We start from the raw sequence: 20,455 nt of genomic DNA, 5'->3' as shown, positions 1-20,455 counted from the left end.
CCAAGTATTTGTTTTAGGTCAGTGAGATACTAAGTAGTAAGTGAAGGATCTGCACAACTGGAGCTTGCACCTTTACTTCCACCATAAAACCATCTAGCCCCAGGTCACCTTTATTTTTATCACAAAATCCTATAACCAGCCACCCAATCTTCTTACTTACCGCTGTAGTAGAGTCAGGACAAACAGTGGAGTATAAGACAAACACCTCAAAGCTTCCACATTTAACAGCAAGTGGGCAAGTTAAGAATATTTCTTTCTGGAAAGGTTATCATTAAAGTAGACTTTGCACTAAAATGCAAGGTCAGCTTACTACAAAATGTCACATGAAAGCAAAAAAAAAATAATAATACAAATAATATGAATCATGAATGATCCTAAATGGTGTAGAGACCAGTAGTGTCTTCCAGTGAGATTTGGAATACTAAGCGTTCCCAGGATCTCACTGTTAGGACCATGGCGCCATCCTCTTCATTTAATGTCGCCTGGATGTAATTTTAATGCAAGGTTTTCTTTAGCTTGTACCCCTGCTCTAGGAACTTTTTCCATGCATCCTAAGTGACATCAGCATTATGTAAATTGACTGGAGAGCAGAGGAAAATAACTTAATGGTAAATAGCATATAATCATTTAGAATTAGTCAGGGTTTTGTGCTACATGCTGGGAGATTACTGAGAAGCCAGGATGTTTCTCAGCAGCATAATGATCATGGCATGTGCCAGTGCGTTGGCACTTAACAGAGCAGGAACAGAGTCAAGTCAGCACAAGCAGCCTAGTATTAGCTGGGGACTTTAACTGAGCACATACAGCATTCATTTAGGTTCTCCCCCACCTCCGTGTGCTCAGAAAAATGTAACATTTAAATTTTCAGTTTACCATGTAAACATGTGAGGGTCATTCTTCTGTAAGGTTTACTCTGACACATTTTTAACATCTAAACCTTTTTCAATGAGTGTTTTTGTCCAAAAGATGAATACATTTAAATATATTCATGTAATACCTTGCACCAATTCATTTTATGTATTCTTTTTGATGTAATGAAATCAGACTTAACAGAAAAATCAAAACTGGCTTGCTATGGAAGTGAGCTCACAATGGTAAGAGGCCTCTAAAACTTATGCTCCGTAAGATGCTGTTACTCTCCCTGCGTTATGCAGCCAGGTACACAACATTGCTAAAAGTTAAGGACACCTGACCATCACAATTATACAAGTTTGCTAGACATCCCATTCTAAAACCATGGGCAATAATATGGACTTGCCCTCTATCCCTTTCCGTCTACACCACACACACTTTGCGGCTTTAAAGCCACCAATCTTTTGGGAAGGATTTTCACAAATTTTAGCAGTGTCTGCGGGAGTTTGTGCCCACTCAACCAAAAGAGCGTTTGAGGTCAGGTACTGATGCTGGACGAGAAGTCCTGGCTCACAAACAAGTTCCAATTCTTTCCTCCCAAAGGTGTTTGATAGGGTTGAGGTCAGGGTTCTCTGGCCACCTGAATTCCTCCACACCAAACTCCCCAAACCATGTCTTCATTAAGCTAGCTTGGTGCACAGGGGCACAGTTATGCTAAATCAGAAAAGGGACTTCTCCAATCTGTTGCCACAAGGTTGGAAGCTCAAAGTTGCATAAAATGACTTTGTAGTTCCCTCCAGCGACGCGTCGGTCCTTCTTTGGTAGATGGACCAGGGACTCCCACAGATGTTTAGTGGTGGCTATCCGGGAATCCACGGTAGCTCCTTCAATCGATGACACGTGGTTGGCATAGACAGTTTCGTTCTTTTCTCTCCTCATTCCCTCACCCTGAGGTTTTGGAAGAAGCCCCTTCGCCTTTTGACTCCCTCCTCCTACGATCCTCTCCCCCTACCCATACTGTCTCGCTACTTTACTCCCTTCTCTCCTCTTCCCCTTCCCCAGAGCTTCCAGGCTATGTCTCGGCGTGGGAACATGAACTAGGACTTCCCGTCATTCCGCTAGACTGGGAGAAATCTTTTGTCCTATCTCATTCGCTTTCTATCGCCTGCAAGGCTCACAAGAAAAACCTGAAAATTCTGACCAGGTGGCACAGGTGCCCCACGGTACTCCATTGGTTTTATCCTCAGGTCCCGGACTCCTGCTGGAGCTGTCAGACATCTCCAGGCCATATGACGCATATTTGGTGGAGTTGTCCACCTATTAAAGAGTTTTGGCAGGCAGTGCTGGATGTCCATCACCGAGTGACAGGTACAGTGATTCCCAACGACCCCAGGATCGCACTGTTAACTATGGTACCAGCTTCCCTAAAATCAGTGAAACGGGGCCTCTTGAGGCACTTTCTTACAGCAAGCAAGTAAGGGCAGTTATTCCCCGGCACTGGCGCACGCCTGTACTCCCTACCTTGGCGGAGTGGACTGTGGAAGTGGACGGTATTGCGGACAAGGAAAGGGTTATTGGCAGATGAGCATGACACCAGAGATAGGTACAATGTCACCTGGTCCGTGTGGCTGGATTTCCGAGCCTCAGACACATTTTCGGCTGGGTCCTCTCTTAGGTACTCTGGGTTCCTTCAAGAGGCCCATGACACTCTGGCGGGGGGTGGTAGACGAGGCTCCCCTGGCCGTGGTCTCTAGGGTTCCTTTCTGAAATCACATCTCTCTGTACTCTGCTCTCCCTTACCTTCTCTTTACTTAGCTTCTCTACTCTTTTTCGCCCCTTGTTCAGGTCCTCTATGTGTTCTCTTTGTTACGCTCGCTTCTCTTGGCCTTGGTGGTTTTCTTCCTTTGCCATCTTACCGTTATGTTCCAGTTCATGGTCTGCCCTAATGGAAGGATTCTCTTCTGCATATTAGTCTGGTTACAGTAGCTGATGGTTCTGGCTTCTACGCCCCTGACTGGATACTGTCTCTTGAGACATCTCCGTCAGGAGGGGCGGTTCTACAAGCCACCCAAGTGGCACAGCATAATGAGACCCATACGGGTAATGTTCATCCTTTATACTTCTTCCCTCTGTCCCGGGGTTATGTTGCCATGACTGTGTTCCAAGACTTTGGGCCTTATGTATTTCTATTAATGTTGTGCAGCGACTTTGATTTTTGTGTGTTGCTCTTTTACCTGTATGTCTTATAAAACGTATTTAACTAAAATGGCATTGTATGCTTTAGCAATAAAAGTTCCCATCACTGGAAACACCTGAACCCCGTAATTTGGAGGGAGGCATCCAATTTCTTTTGGCTATATAGTGTAGCACAGCTGAAATGAGTAGGCAGCTAGAAATAGATTTCATAGATATCCATATGAAAGATCAGTAGTATCAGTGGTAAAGAAGTACCAGAATAAATTACCTAGGTAGTCGTTCAGCTTCTTTTCCTCTCACTTTAAGAGCTTTAAAGTTCTTCTCCCAGTCATGAATTTCACGTAAATGTTTTTCAATCAGGGCATTCACGTCTACTCGACCAATTACTACCCATTCCTGCCAAATGTAAATGGGTTAAATGTCAGCATTTTAGTGGGACTTGTGTGCTTTGCACTTCACCTCCTTCAAAGAAAGTGCATGGTTGATATCAGTCATCACTTAAAGACTATATTAAACTTTGCACTGGAGAAAGTGTATGCTTGCTACCAATTACGACAAAAACATCTTCACGACTGCACTAAAGCACTTTCAGTTTATACACTAAATGCACTTCAAGGTTTTATGATAGATTGGGTTGTACATATGTACTTTATGTCATATCAAATAAATATCAAACACTTTATTTGATATATTGTGATAACTGGTGAGCATGCCTCAAATTTCAAAGTTTTATTTTTTTTCCACACACACGTTGCTTTAGCTTTATATTATTTTATTTTGGGGTTTATAATAATAATATTAGATTACTGTATATACTTCATACCTTAGCTTTTAATCAGTTTGGGTGTCATTTTATTTTTCAGTAATGTGTCTCCATATAGTAAATTCAATAAAGCGTTGTCATTTTAACATGCCTTGAGGAGGAGACTATCTAACCCCCCCGACACACACACACACACAATTGCTAAAGAAAGCGCTCATCTGTTCCTATAATGTTACTCCTTTAGTGGCTGAAACCTTGCAGAATCTCACTAGCCAGTAAGAGGGCAGCTTTGTAGCAACACCTCACTTGTTTAGCCAGTGAAGCTTCTGAAGCAGGTGAGTGTTCTCTTGTCCACTGAGGACTCAAGAAGGTCTTTAACCTTCTAGACATCCATAAAAAGTCCAATTGAGAGGTGGGCCAAACAGCAAACAGCTGCTAACATGGCAGCAGTTCTGGACCTGAAAGTGCTCCACAGCTACCTTTTACGAGGGGGGGCAATAAGTTCTTACCCTCACCATGATCTAGATGTCCTAGGGATCTGAAAATTTGCAGATTTATAAGTGGATATCTTAGTAATATGCATGCCAAATTTTGTTTTTATAGGTCATGATGAATTATAGTTAGAGCCAAGAGAAATGGAGAAGGTGTCATGCCGGACAAAGTTGAATACCGAGCCGTGATTAGGTTCCTCCATCTTCAAGGGAAATCTGCCAAAAATAATCCATGAGGAGATGTCAGCGCTTATGGCTATGAATCTCTGGCCCATCCACATTACTCACCTGACCTAGCACCTTCTGACTTATTCCTGTTTCCAAATCTGAAGAAACATTTACGGGGAAGACATTTCCACAATGATGAAGCAGTCCATACTGAAGTTGATGGCTGTTTTTTCTCTAAATCTGCATACTTCTAGGCAGATGGTATTAAAGGTCTTTTCCACAGATGTGAAAAGTGTGTAACCATAGGAGGTGGATATGTAGAGAAGGAAGAGTCAGTGGACTAAATTTCAGATCCCTGGCACATCTGGATCTTGGTGAAGGTAAGAACTTATTGGCCTCCCCTCGTACTAGAATGGAGTCTGGAAAGAGCCCTTCGTGCAACCCTGTGCCTGAAGGTAAATTTCAGGTCCCCGAACATCCAGTTCAGAGGGGATGTGATACTCCAAAAGCGAAAGGATAGCCATGGCAGATAGCTGCATTGGAATAGACAAATGTAGAGCAGTGATGTAGTGAAAAATCTTGACTGAAGAAAAACCGAAGCATATTCTGTCCATTCTTCTTTATTGACAAAAGAAAGGTATGTCACAATGTGTAGCGATGTTTCGGAAATATTTAGGTACCTTCTTCAGGCAAACAGAGTGATCACTTGCCTGAAGAAGGGACTAACATGGTTCCGAAAACGTTGCAACACATTGTGACATACCTTTCTTTTGTCAATAAAGAATTAAAAAAGAAAGAACAATAAGTGGTGGTCAGATCCAGGGTATTGGGTGCCACACCCCCATTTACTAATAGAAGAAAATGTTTCCCCTGCTGCCACTCTGGGATACCGTGGACTATCATCATTCCACACCACCATGATATAACAATCAAAGCGAGAAATGGCTAAGGGTGTCATAGAAAGGATTTAAAGCTCAGAGCTTCATTCAGACCAGGGGGTGTTGAGGCTTTCAGTTTATAGATCCATTCCATCTCTCTACGGAGGACCATTTGTAAGGATTTTAGTCATCTAAATACGACCTCAGGGGCTGAACCCACAAACTTTGAGGCAATGGGATCCTGCCACAGCAGGTGCCAGGGTTTGGCCATAGCTTATCTGATTTTTTCTAATTGATGCAATCATTATCTGATTTTCAATTATTAATGAATTGTCATTCTGATGTTTCAATCATGTTCAACTGATGTAATCATTATTTTTTTCAATTCATATGCAATCAATATATTTATAATATGTTTTTAATCATGTTGAATATATCTGAACCCTGGTATTGAGTGGATATTATAGGCAATCAGTTCAATTTTATTACGCCCGTTTTCTACTAATTTTTATTAAATCATATATGTAACAAAATATAATTTTTTTGCGAAATTTGGAGTGTTCTGTGACTTGTCATTTTTTGGTGCCTATAAAGCCCCAATCTTTCTATTTTCTTCAATGGGATTATATAAGATTAATTATTTAACTGTAGTTTTATTTTCTTTTTCACAAGTTAAGAAAAGTCAGGGGGCCTCTGCTACAAAGGAAGATCACCTATTACCATTTGCTGCCATCAAAAGACACTGCAGTAGAGTACAGCTCAGCCTTAAATACCAGACAAAGCCCTATTGAAATGCAGAGTGCACCTTAAATCGATCCATGACGGCAGATAACCTTCGGAACAAATCCTCTGCTTTACTGAACACAGTGATGAGGCCATTAGCATTCCTGTCAGGCATAGCAGTAAAGATTGGCTCTTCGCCGGGCTCGCTCAGGCCCCGAAACTGGTTCGGAATAGAAATGAACCTTTTCATATCTCGGTAATATTTGGCACGGATCTCTTCGTAGGGAGGTTTAAACTGTAATCTTCCTTGCCTGCAATAGATCAGCCATCAGTACATAAGCTGCTGTTTGTGCTATTTTGCATCTATTCCAGGACACAACATGTTTCTTACTTAAAGGTCAGATCAATGGTAATTTCTGGGAGATTTTCGTTAAGTGCCTCCAGGCCCATTTGATACTGATGTTCGAGAGCCTTGTAAAGCTGATGATCCCAGTGTTGGCGCCAGGCCTTCATGTCACTCGACCGCATCCCCTGAAACTCAAAATAGAAAGATAAAAACAAAAAAAACGCTTCAAGAATGAGAACAATGAGGCAATTTTTTTTTTTTTACAGCCAGACCAAAGAGGACATTTGAGTTAAACACACTCTGTCAATATAAGAAAACATAAAGCTGCTGACAGGTATACACTGCTGGCACCTAGAGGTAAACATACCTACAGCAGCTTTCAGTACATCCTGCTTTGCCTGGATACCAAATGTTTTCGGTAATGCCACACCGCACATTCCTACCTCAAACTTCTGGGAGTGCCAATCTCCTAGGTCTGCCACAGTATTTAGTGATTCCTCCTGCAGACTGGATCCTGCAGTGACGTGGAGGCTGTCATGAGAAACCACTGAGCACTGTTAGTGGCGGGGATATTGACACTCTCCGAATCCATGCGGAACTGCGAGGATAATTTTTTGAAAGAATGGAGCCAATTTCTGAGATGTGGGCAATGGGAAATGCAAATATTCACATCTTCTTCTGCAGGTATATGTGTTTGAAGTTTCGTTTTTATTTTAATGATAGGGTCACTTTAAAGTGAATTGCTCCTGAAGTGTGTTTTTACCAAAGACTTTGCCTTACCCGATATTCAAGATTGGAGAAGACACTGCGCATTTCCACAAGGCCATCTTTCCATCGCTGTTGTTGACGAAGTAGATCCACATTCATAAGAGCAACAACCTGTAAAAAGAGCGGCACTCAGAAAACATCACCTATGAACAATACTAAGGGGCTGATGTGTAAACATTCTGCCTAGCCTATAGCTGTGCGAATGCCTTTCGCATATCATTCCTATGACCCTCGGCGCCACCTATTGGCGGGAATACCATGCAAATGGCATTCACCTAGCTGTACGCTTGTTGGAACGTTTATACATCAGCCCCTTATTATTAGTAAGTCTTTAATTAGCATGGAAGGTTAATTGGCTCCTGGCTAAATTGTATGTATGCATGTGAGATAGGGACCTTAGATGGTAAGCTCCTTGAAGGTAGGGACTGATGTGAATGTGCACTCTGTAAATCACTGCGCAAATTGTCGGCGCTATATAAATACCCGTAATAAATAGTTTACTTTGAATATTTATTTTGTGTCAGAGCAGCTTTATTATTATTGGTATTTATATAGCACCGACAATTTATACAGCGCTTTACATAGTGCACATTCACATAATTTGCATTTAACAGTCATTATTGGATACTACATGGTCCAAAGTGCTGATGGGGTGTTTGTGCTCCCTCGCTTTTCCTGTCAATCATAAGTAAAAAAAGGATACATAAATGCATACACACAATAGGTTGGGCTTGATGGACTTATGTCTTTATTCAACCTCAAATACTATGTAACTATGTAACTATGAGGGATACGTATAATCAGTTGTGGTCTCTGGTTTTAAGAGGCAGTTCTTTACCATAAGCGTTTTCAATATGGATTCCCCGAGAGCACTCCAGAGCAAATATAAAAAAAGATGAGAGCACTATAAGTTTGTAATCGGTTTAATATCGATTGATTAGCCTTGATAAAGGATCAGAAGATAAAAGCCAACATGTTTTGGGGCCTCACAACTCCCCCTTCATCAGGGCTTGGATGCTGGCGGTGATAGGAGAAGATACTGGACAATAAATACTGGACAATGAAAGAGTCAAGGTTTAGAATCACATTGTGGGCACCAAACTGACTGCCAGGTTGACAGTTTACCTTCTCACAGAAGTCGGTGTGCTTCTTCCGGAGTTTCCTGTTCTCAGTAGATAGCAGCTCCGCTGAATTCTGGAGCTTCTCAATGTAACTTTGCAGCTCTTTTGGATTGTCCCATGTTATGCGTGCCTTTTCATCCTTCTCACCAGAATTTGCTCTGGAACTCTGTCCGAACACATACACATTAATAAAAACACCTCATTTCAGAAGAAGTATTAGAACAATGACACACGAATAAAAGATAAATGGAATGTGTGCATGTGTTCGTGGTCTTGCAGGACAAGCAGAGACATTGCAGAAATCAATTTTACTATCTACTACCAGCAAGAAAAATCAATCCGTTTTAAAGCGCTTCATTTAAAGCTGAACTCCGGGCACAAAAATGCTTTCATTTCAATATCTTCCTTAATAGCCACAAAAGGATATAAATCCACTTTCTGTGCACATGTGGAAATGCCTTCGCAAACCCAGTACAGCGACATCATCACTGTCCTGTACATAGTCTGTGCAGAGAGCAGATATGTGGAAGGGCGCAACAAGCCCAATCACTCAAGGCTTCCTGCAAAAAACTACAGGATGGGGCGGATACAAGACCAGTCACTCTGCACAACTGACCGGTCTTTATTCCAGGAAACTCATACACAGAGGCAAAGTTTCATGCTGGATTACTGCACAGGTCTGGAAGAAATACACAAAATGCACCAAGATTCAATTAAGAAAACACATGACTCTTGTATTTAGACTTATCTGCTTACCCTGCAGTTCAGCTTTAAATCTCTTGCACTTCTTTAGCACTGTGCAAATGCTCTTGGAACTACTTTGTACTAGGACAGTACAGAAAATTATTCATAATGTCTGCATCTAAGATCCATGTATTACAGTCTAACATGTGGACTCTGCAGACGTATGTTACTTAAATGTACTGCAGCATGCCAGGGTCTCCCCACCTTATAGATATATATTCTGTTCAGTTCCTATAGTTATCATTAGCACAGTTTACACTCACCTTTATGATCTGCTCAAATACCAGTGCAGACTTTAACATCATGGGCCTCTGACTTTGTATCATTTGCTGATCTATTGTGTTGTAGAAATGGGCAACCTAAAGACAACATCATTTATCAATTAGATATACACTGTACACAGAATAGAGGTAAAAGACATTGAACAACTTCAGTCTTACGAAATAAAAGTACAGACTTCCAGGTGCATTTGGAGCTCATTCGAAATGCATTTGGACGCATGTAATGCTTTGCTATTGCTGAATGCACACCTAGCGAATCAGCCAAGTCTACTGAGCAGAGCAGAGCTGCTGTGACATCCATGTCTGATCAGTTTTTTTGGAGGACAAAGCTGAAAATTACCTGACCCCATGTCAGCCTATGGGGAAATTGGATGTAATAGGCTAGAGTCCGGGGTTACCAGGTATAAACGGACGCCGGTCTGCTTGCACACGGCTGCCCATAGACTTACATTGGGCATCCAATCGGGTATGCTGGAAAAACTGACAGGTGCACCCGATCAGATCACCCGTGTGAAAGGGGCCTATGACAGGTTATATTTTGTGACTGGTGCCCCCAACACACATAAATGTTTGCTGGTTAGAATTGTAATACCAAATAGATATATACTTAGACGAAAATCTCAGTAAGGTTTCACTTAAATACCTGCTTAAGAATCATTGCTTGTTTATAGAACTTCTGGGCAGTTTTGGTTGCTTGTTGGATTTTAGCTGGAATTATTAATCCGAGTGCTGAAAGCTGCCGAACCTCCCGCAACAGAGTTACCAGCCGGTCAGAATAGTGGATTTTCAATGCTCCATTAGAGTGATCTAGTTCCATGACCAGACTGTTAGGCTGAATACTGCAAAAAAAAAAAAACCAGTAACGACATCACACATCAACATCAATCTTTCCCTGAAAACAAAATCATGTTGAGTGGACACCCCATTTCAGTTCAGTTCAATTCCTGATTCCCTTAGGCACTCATACTTCCCATTCATGTGGGTTGGATAGTGCAGTACATAAAGTCACTGCAAACACATTTGGTGGGTACTTAGTTCTGTATTTATAAAATGTTCACAGAGCTTTTTGTTTTGTGAATGTCCTTAGTTTTAGATTCACACTGCATCATGACCACTAGATGGAGCAAAAGAAATTCTTATGCTTCTGGGCGCTATCTAGTGGTCACGATGTGGCGTGAATCTAAAATAAAACAATCTTAAAGTCAAAATGTTTTGAAGCCATTTAATTCAAATGCTGATAAAAATAACTTTAAATGGATGCTGCTTCTTCATGTTTAAAAGTTTTAGTTTCCTACATATTCTGTTTTAGGGTGGCTCCTTTCCCTCCACAAACACACCAGTATAGTAAAGCAAGCCACTCTCCTCCACCTCCTCCTTCCTCCCACCTTCCATCTCCAAGCTAGTAATTGGACAGTTGTGACATTGCTCTGTCCCTTGTGACATTGTACTGGCCAAGAAGTTCAGGGATGTGGAGCTGAGAGAGTTTGAGCTGTTTGGAAACATGATGACTGCAAGGGCTTGGGTATAAATGTAAAGAAATACTTTGCTGGGCGATGTATATTTGTTTGATCTGATTCATTATTGAAATAGTTTGCGAGTTTAATACTACTTTAAGATGTTCGTAGAGCGAACAGCTCCGTGAAGATTTTTAAATACACCGCTTAGGCCTCGTTCACACAACGCAAGAGCAAAATTGTACGCATCTTTCTAAATGCATGTAGACGAGTATTTGCGCGTATATGCGTTTATGCATGAAATCCCAGAATGCATAATTTTGTACAGAAACTAATGTACTGTGCTCGCATATGTGCGTATACAAGCGCGCACGCGCGTAAAATACGCAGAAATTCCGAGCCCGGACGCATCTCTGTTCCATTTTATTTTGCGCATCTTTACGCAGCGCAAAAATACGGCTCCATACGCAGCTATGTGTATGGAGCCATTTATTTGCATATGCTGCATACGGGGGGAGTGGGGGGACGATGCAAAGCGTATGAATGAGTGTGAAGTGAGTCAGTGTGAATGAGTCCCTATGTGTTGTTCTTTCAGGACAATGTTATGGTCTACTAGAACCAGGAAAGTAGCTTTAATATGCAGCCAAATATATAACCATATAAAGCCAAAAGGTTTGTAGACAGCTGACCATTACACCTAGTATGGAGTTGCCCTGCCTTCATGGCAATTTTAGGAGAAGGCTTTCCACAAGATTTTGGAGTATGCCTGTGTGTATTCTTGCCCATTCAGCCAAAAAAGCATTTGTGAGGTCAGGTATTGATTTTGGATGATAAGGCCTGGCTTGCAATTGACATTCCAATTCATCCCAAGGGTGTTTAATAGGGTTGAGGTGCAGGCCACTCGAATTCCTCCCCACGAAACCTATCACACCATAGGCTCAATTCACAAAACTAACACACCAGGATAGGAATTTTTTATTTATACAAAGTGACAGTTATTTTCCGAGTCCTATGAAGTTTAAAAATCACAGTCAAATGGCTGAAAACAGAGTGCCATAAGCTTGTGTTATAGCTTTGTGAATTGAGCTTCAAGCCTTTATGGAGCTGACTTTGTGCGGTCATACTGAAACAGAAAAGGGCCTTCCCTAAACTGTCACCACAAGGTTCAAAGTGCATTATTGCCACAAATGTCTTTGTATGCTGTAACATTACCAGTGTCCTTCACTAGAAACACCCGAATGCAATACTTTGGAGGGATAGCCACATACTTTTGGCCATAAAGTGTATATTAGTCTCATTAGCTAGTATGAGAGACCCTATGGAAAGGTTGTGCTAATGTATATGTACAGTAACACAGGACAAGTACTATAACATTATACACGGAAATATTTACAGTCTTTATTGATAGAAAACACATTGGATGCTAGCTGAAAAACATAGACTGGTTATTATTCCTTTCTTAGACTTCAGCATAACTTCCAGACATAAACTGAGTTTAATTTACGATTACTTGGCGTAAAAGTCACAATCTTTGCGTTTAATGGCTCTGCTAGTTTTTTGGGGGTTTTTTGCTTTAAAAAAGAAATCTAGCTTCCTCTCCACCCCATCCCCAAAGCTCAATTTCTCTTAACCCCTTCATGACTGAGCTTGTTTTTAGTTTCTGTTCGTAAATGACTGATGCACTTTTGACATTTTTGCTGTGTGATTCTTCCACATCAGTAATATACTTTCTTACAAAGTGCACCCACACATATTATATATTGTTTTTTAGAGGACAGATAGGGCTACATATTTATATCACATATGTTGTGTGTCTAACGCCTGACTTAGACTTTTTACAAATATAAAAAAAGAGGAAAAAAACTTTTAAAAAAAACACTTTTTTCCCAGTTTTGATTAGTAGTATTTTTTACAAAACCAGCACAGCTAAAAAAAAAAATGCAATAAATACATTCATTTATTTGTCCTTTATTTTTTATTTTTTTACACTTTTTTTTTTCTTTACACTTTTCACTATTTTTATTTTTTTTACACTTTTCACTATTTTTAAAAAACTTTTAAACATTTTATTTTATTTTATTATATCAAGCAGTCATTGTGAATTAATCTCACTATTACTGCTTGATAAATTAATAAATTTTTGGTTATTATCAGGCTGCTTCAAACTTCAGAACAGCCAATAATAAGTTAGTGACACTGATCCTTCAGCAGTTCAGGATTCAGCTGTCACTAAAGGTTTTCTGAACGTCCCAACAACGATCTGAAAACTGAAACATTCTTCTTTCAGGAATAGATACATTATGTATCTATTCCTGAAAGAAAAGAAAAAAAGCCAGTATACGATCCGGGAGAGATATCTCTAAATCTACACGAGCTGTCAGAATGCGGCTTTTGCCGGCATGTTTGCTCGCTCTGCTTTGACTCTCAGACACCCGATATTAAGGTATCAGGTGTCTGAAAAAGGTTAACCCTTTCATTAATGGATGCCTCTATACGGAGGCATCCATTAATGAATGGCAACCGCTGATTCTCAGCGGTTACCAGCCCTCTAATGCAGCAAATAACTCGTCACGTACAATGTACGTGACGAGTCATTTGGTCCCTTTGTGGCGGGATGTACAGTGTACGTCTCCTGTCACGAAGGGGTTAAATATGCTATACATATAATTTTTTCCTGCAGTCCCCTGGCTAGTATAGCGATATCAATGGTCCTTTCTCTTTATCCTCTGTGAAGACAGATGGGTGGTCCAGCCTCCCGGACTTAAGTAGGGTATACACAGTAAGAATTTCAAACAAAAGAAGCAGTTTGTTTGACTTTCTAATCTTTGATGGGGTCAAAATAATGTTCAATTTCAACCACAGTGATACAAAAAATTTAAAGGCGCATGTTGGAAAAATTTTCTTGATCGAATGAAATTCTAAGAATGAATGTGGTTTTCGTTCAGGAAACTCCATTTGTCAACAAAATCAAATGTCAAATGCAAACGAAAATCAAATAAGATTTTGAACAACAGTTGGCTCTGATGGTATTATCGAACGCTCCAACGCGAATTTTCGCACAAATGTTCGGTTGAAAATCTAACCATGTATACCCTACTTGAGCGTCACTGAGTACAGGAGTACTGTGAGACCAGGCTGAGTGATGAAGTGATGACGCTTCCCCAGGGGACGGATCGACAGCCTGAGCTCACAGGAAGCAAGATGAACGACACTGGCAATTATTCAACCCAAAGAAATGCCAACAGCTAGTGACGTAGATGAAGTATTGTGAAGGGCAGTTCCAGATAAAGTTGAGTATAGCAGCAAAAGCTGTTTGTATCCTTACAAATTAAAAGCAGCCTTATTTAAAAAAAGAAGAGTTCTACTTATAGTTTTTAAACTAAAACTAAACTCATTTTAAAGTGACACTAAACTCAGGAGTTAAACCTTAAAAATACATTCAAGTACCTTAATTATTAACCAAATTATATCTTATTTGTGTATCACTCGGCTGTAGACCCTCAAATCATCTCTGAATTGGTGCTGACACTGTCCTTCCTTCTTGAGGGTGGCCACTTTGGTTCCCCATGGTCCCTGTGCGTGTGTGTACCAGTCCAAGCTCGCTCCAGTAATAGACTTCAATCTCAACACAAATTATTAAACTAAACGTGAAATTGTAGTCACAGGAGCGAGCTTGGAGCGGTGACTATTTTACAACACACATAGGGACCATGGAGAACAAAAGTAGCCACCCTCCAGAAGGAAGGACAGTGTCAGCACCAATTCAGAGATGATTTGAGGATCTAAAGCTGAGTGATACACAAATAAGATACATTTTTGGGAATAGTTAGGGTACCTGAATGCATTTTTAGGATTTAACTCCTGAGTTTAGTGTCACTTAAAAATAAAATGAGTTTTGCATTTAGTAATCCAGGTTGCAGTGCCATCACAAACCTCGCAATTGTAGCCTCTTCCCTAAAATATATGGTTGGCACCATGGCACAGTTATATAGGAATATGTTCTCAGAAAAAGGCCTCCAGAAGGAATACTGACCAGAATCCTGATTTAGGGTCAGATAAACCAGCCTGAATTTCTCTTGACCAATCACTAAATTGTTCCTGTTCATACTCTTTGAACTGCTCCAGCAGCTCTGCAGCTTTTCTATGAAAGGACTGATATCCAGACAAGTCAGACAGAAGGGCTTCCGCTATCTTCATTGAATCTTCCACCTTCGAAAAGAGAAACAGAAAGCAATGAGGCAATGGTGAAGCATAGTAAGTGTCCTGGATAGAAAGTGGTTTAAATTGTTTTCATTAAACTATTTAAGGGAAAACAAAATCTTTCAATGGCAGAAGGCTATATTTCCTTTCACTTAACCCTCTGCAATTTTAAAGATGTGTATCTTTATCCTGCACAGTTTCTATCTTCAGCTTGTTCAGTTAAATTGACACTAAACTCAGGAGTTAAATCTTAAAAATATATTCAAGTACCTTAACTATTAACCAAAATGTATCTTATTTGTGTATCACTCGGCTGTAGATCCTCAAATCCTCTCTGAATTGGTGCGGGCACTGTCCTTCCTTCTGGAGGGTGTCTACTTTTATTCCCCATGGTCCCTGTGTGTGTTGTAAAGAAGCCACCGCTCCAAGTTCACTCCCGTGATGGACTACAACTTGTCTCGCTAATCAGGAAGCCAGGTGGCGAGTCATTACACGCTGCCTGGCTTCCTTAATGAGACTTCCGGTATCGGTATTCGGTATCGGTGAGTACAGAAAAAAATATCACTACTCATACTCGATACCGAAAAAAACAGCATCAGTGCATCCCTAACTTTAAGCTTTAAAAATGAAAGATAGAAGCTGATTGGTTGTCATGCATGACCTCCTGATTTTATCTGCTCCAGTCTGACTAAATTCCACTCTATAATCTAACCAAAATGATGACAGGGAAGCTTGGTCCACCAGCACCATGTTACCCTCTGCTTCTAGTTTCTAAGAAGGAACTTTACCAGAAACAACTGCAGATGAGTGAGCCACCTATCTTCTACTTACCACAAGTGTAGGAAACAGTACAAGTCCTGGAGCTGCAATCTATAGGAGCTTTATGGAAAGACCGTGCAGCTATTCTCTACTTTCTAGAGACTAGAAGCAGAAGAACCCGAAAAGCAACATGGCAACAGAAGAAAAAAAACCTGCTTCTCATTGGTTATAGATTAATTTTATTTTTTTTATTGAATGGGATATACAGTCTTTTTAAGCATGTTTTATTTGCATACCTACCATTTCAATTTTAGGAATTATGTCACAGAGGAATAATGCAGATAAAAGGTAAAGAAATCTAGATGGTTAAGTATCTAACTGCTTCACCATCTGCAATCTCTAGATTAATGCTCCTACCCTACATGATGCCCCATGCTGAGGGAACGTTAAAGCAATCCTTTCATCTGAACTTGAACATAAAAACCATGCAGCCTCTGTATTCACAAGATACTTCCAGGTGACAATTCTTTTGCATCTGACACTTCTGCTCTTCTGGTTCCTTCTGCCAACCCCTAGTTACGTAGGAGCCAATGGAAAGCACCACAGACTGCAGAGAGGGGGGAAGTAAATTATAAATATCTTAAAAGGTTTTCTTCCCAAAAGTTCACTATAGCTTCTCCTTAAGTTGTCAACAAATGATTAGCACAGAGTAGGGATGTTCAGATACCAGTGCCGATACTTGGCATTTTCACCAGAACTACCAGGGTTGCAGCGGTTGCAGGTGGGACCGGGCTCTGGCGCTCCAACACTGTCCTGAAATCATTAGTCTGTATTGTTTTAGAAAAACTGTCACATGACACTAAACAAAAATGTAACAGTAATTGTATCTGTGAGTACTTGGGAAAGTTTCAGTACCTTACTTGAAAAAAATGGTATATATGTTTATTTTTTTTAAATTATAAAACAGGGATGTACAAATCCCAGGAGCTCCGTGTGCGCCTTACAAATGACAGCTGCCTCCTAACTTTGAGTTTTTCTCTAGTCTAGTCTTGGAGCTGGAAAAGTATCTGTACTTGTACTGAGTACGGCACTTGGTATCTGAACATCCCTAGCACAGAGGATACTGTATTCTCCACAAATAATACGCTCACGTATGGGTTCAACTCAAAATGTACCGTCTGCGTTAGGTGGAAAGAAGAGAGGATTTAGGCTCCCCAATACATATACTGCATGAACAAGAAAAATAAATATATGGGGGACTACCCATATCTGTAATATTCTGCCACATTGTCATGGATTACTAGATATTGAGTACATTGTGTTGCAATTAGCCAAGACACAGGAGTCTCTGTTAGCCCAATTTGATTATTCAACGGCAGCTTTACAATACAATTTAAGTCACTCAGGTGGAAAACTTACCTTTAGTTGTAGCTGACGGACCCACACAATATTATTCACAACTTCAGGGAGGTTCTTGCCTGAGAGCGGACCAGAAGATTCTCCAGGTGAACCATGACAACGAGTTTCAAAATCCGACTGAATGTCTGAAAAAAAAGAAAGGAAAAGCCAGGAATGGCAATCATGACTTATGTGTCCTGACTGATTTGTTGTTGCATGTTCTATTGTTGTTTGTGTGTTTTGAAGAGAAACCAAAGTTTTGGGGGGTCTTTTTCAGCAAGGCAGTAATGCAGGGTTTACCATAAGATTTTTTTTTTATGTGATTCACATTTTTACATTCATAACTCTGTTATTGTATTAATTGTAGCTATTTATAGATCACTACCAGAGACGGAATGGATTAGCTACTAGAATGAGCATAATTGTTTAAAGGACAATTCCACTTCAAAAGAATGTGCACTTATCCTTTTTGCCCACTTCCCCTGACCTAACCAAATTTACTCTCCCACTAATTCAACCACTCTTCCTCTAAAGCAGGGGTGGGAAACCTCCAGCCCTCCAGCTGTGGTGAAACTACAAATCCCATGAGGCATTGCAAGATTCTCACAGCCACAGGCATGACTCCCAGAGACCGATGCATCATAGGATTTGTAGTTTCGTCATGACTGGAGGGCCGGAGGTTCACCACCCATGGTCTAAAGCAATCCATTCTCCTACTAGCCCAATTCACGATCCCTCTAAACCAGCAATCACTAAATGGCGGACCGTGATCCGGACACAGACCGAGTGGCGGTTCTGTCTGGACCGCGATTGCTGACCTTCGATTGGTTATGGCTGGCTGGCTGACAGTGGAAACACCAGCCTTTGGTGAAACTACAAATCCCATGATGCACCTGTCTCTGGGAGTCATGCCTGTGGCTGTGAGAATCTTGCAATGCCTCATGGGATTTGTAGTTTCACAACAGCTGGAGGGAGGGATTTTGCCCTGCTCTGCAGTAGCTGAAGTAAGCAAAACACACAACACATACCACCATGAGGGCAGAAGGAAGTCGACTGCTTCCCTTATTTCCAACACATCAAACAATTTATACCATTTTAATATTATTTTTTTGATTACCAAAATCTAATATGTATTTATTTTTAATGTGTCACAAAGGTCAGATACAAGCCTATCATAAGAGTAAGTTTTGGCAACAAGGGAGATCACTCTTTGAACTGGAAATGTGATTTAGGTAAAAGCGCAGCTTTAAGAATGTCAGAAATTCTTCTCAATTTAGCTCATAACAGGCCTGTGTGTATTTAAAGTTGTTAACAAAGTGTATTGCAGACACCTTCAAGTGTCAGCTTGGATCTCCTGTTAAACTCTCCGGGATCCTACAAAAGCCCAGGAGCACTCCTTCATATGAACAGTGACCGATTTACAGATTTGAGCTATGGCACACCCTCTCCCAACTCATGCATCATAGTAATTGGCCAATATCAACATGGATGAGGAGAAAGAGTGTAGGCCACATCTAGCGACCAGCAAAATTATTTCCTTTTGTATGACAGAGTAGCCCAGAGTTTTGGATTCTGGGGTAATCATTTAAAAACTGAAAGTGCCTGTAATACTATTTGGGTGTCAGCTCACTAAATGTCATCACCTACAACGTGCACAATAATCTGAGGTCTCTAACTACTGCAGCCCTACAGCTATGCCTGCATGAAAAAATGAAGACTCAATTTTGGTTAGAGATATACTTTAATGCTTCATTCAGGCAGACGTGTACCTTTAATTTCCTATACTCAAGTCATTCAGAACAAACAGCTCTTTGGCACCATCCAGTGGCTAAAACAGGAAGACTCTAACTATGTTTGTAACAGTCTAAATACAGCACATTAATTAAATTTTTCATTATCTTTATTCTTTATCTGCAAATTTCTTTGTTTTATCGAAAAAATTAAAATGCATTTGCACTTTTGCAGACAAATTGGGATAACACCTATTTAATATGTGTTTCATAGGGATGCACCAATGCTAGTATCGGTATCAGTGGCAATCCCGAGTGTCTGGGCGAGTACTCGTACTCGCCCAAATGCTCCCCATACTTATCCTGAAACCGAAACTTCCGGTATCAGGAAGCTGGGCAGCGAGTCATTACACGCCGCCCGGTTTCCCGGCTAATCAGGTACTCGGTAGGCTGAGTACCAACAACAAAATCTCGGTGCTTGTACTCGATACAGAAAAAACCGTATTGGTGCATCCCTACATGTTACCATTCACGTTGCATAACTTAAAGAAATATTTTCAAAAATAGCTGCTTACCATTTACTTAAAAGTTAAGTTTACCTTTTCAGTAAAAGAAGCCATGTAGACAAGGGGTCCAAGCAGAATAAAATACACTGTACAGTTTGGTAAAATGCTGCTTAATGTAGCTGGCATACCTGTGGGCCATTTAGATCAACCCCAAAGCCTGGCTCCCACATTGTTTGCACTGTCCCATCTTGGATAATTGGCAGGACATGAAATTTAATGGCCGAAAGCCCCCCTACCCCCGGCAACACAGGGGCGATCCTGCTACTTTTGTTCTCCATGGTCCCTGTGTGTGCTGTAAAGTAGCCGCCACTCCAAGCTCGCTTCCATGATGGATTACAATCTCACACTTAGTTAGAGTATAATTTCAATACATATTACCTATCACAGGAGCGAGCTTGGAGCGGTGGCTACTTTACAACAGACACAGGGACCATGGGGAACCAAGATACCATGATTACTCCTGCGTTGCTGGGGGGCGAGTGGCCAACGGATTTGTGTCCTTTCCAATTATCACCCATAGCCACCCTCCAGAAGGAAGGACAGTGTCAGCATGAATTCAGAGATGACTTTTAGATTGTAAGCTCTTATGGGCAGGGCCCTCCTAACCATCTTATCTTAAATTGGATTGCATCTGTAATGTCTTCCTTATATTGCAAAGCACTGCGCAAACTGCTGGTAATATAAATCCTGTAATAGTAATAATAATGTGAGGTTCTACAGCCGAGTGATAGACAAATAAGATACATTTTTGTTAATAGTTAGGGTACTTGAATTCATTTTTAAGATTTAACTCCTGAGTTTAGTGTCACTTTAAACTACCTAGTGGTTAGGTGTTCCAATACTGAATATACATACAGTGGATGTATTTTAGGTTAGAATCCTCATTTGCAGTGTAGCAAAGCTAGACAAAGACCATAAAGTGGGTCTGGATGCATTGAGTGTTTGACAAAAATCAAAGGTGAATAACTAAAAAAAGTCAATGTTTTATAATTTGCATGGGAAATGTTTAAAAGTGGT

At 40.7% G+C, this 20,455-nt stretch overlaps 1 protein-coding gene across 1 annotated transcript in view; it reads right to left on the bottom strand.

The window, feature by feature from the left end:
• DYNC2H1 (dynein cytoplasmic 2 heavy chain 1) overlaps nt 1–20,455 on the bottom strand; it is a 315,198-nt gene that overhangs the window by 274,146 nt on the left and 20,597 nt on the right. Inside the window, exons 10-18 of the mRNA XM_018567326.1 lie at nt 17,164–17,288; nt 14,819–14,994; nt 9,975–10,170; nt 9,314–9,409; nt 8,311–8,472; nt 7,198–7,296; nt 6,463–6,602; nt 6,154–6,382; nt 3,317–3,444 (exon numbers count right to left, since the gene is read on the bottom strand). Of these exons, the coding sequence (XP_018422828.1) occupies nt 3,317–3,444; nt 6,154–6,382; nt 6,463–6,602; nt 7,198–7,296; nt 8,311–8,472; nt 9,314–9,409; nt 9,975–10,170; nt 14,819–14,994; nt 17,164–17,288 (1,351 nt within the window). The remainder of the gene's footprint in view (nt 1–3,316; nt 3,445–6,153; nt 6,383–6,462; nt 6,603–7,197; nt 7,297–8,310; nt 8,473–9,313; nt 9,410–9,974; nt 10,171–14,818; nt 14,995–17,163; nt 17,289–20,455) is intronic.

The sequence above is a fragment of the Nanorana parkeri genome, unplaced genomic scaffold (assembly GCF_000935625.1).
Source record: "Nanorana parkeri isolate BGI_ZX_2015 unplaced genomic scaffold, ASM93562v1 scaffold1029, whole genome shotgun sequence".
NCBI lineage: Eukaryota > Metazoa > Chordata > Amphibia > Anura > Dicroglossidae > Nanorana > Nanorana parkeri.
Note: the sequence above shows the minus strand (reverse complement) of the source record. Positions and strands in the feature narration are given on the sequence as shown.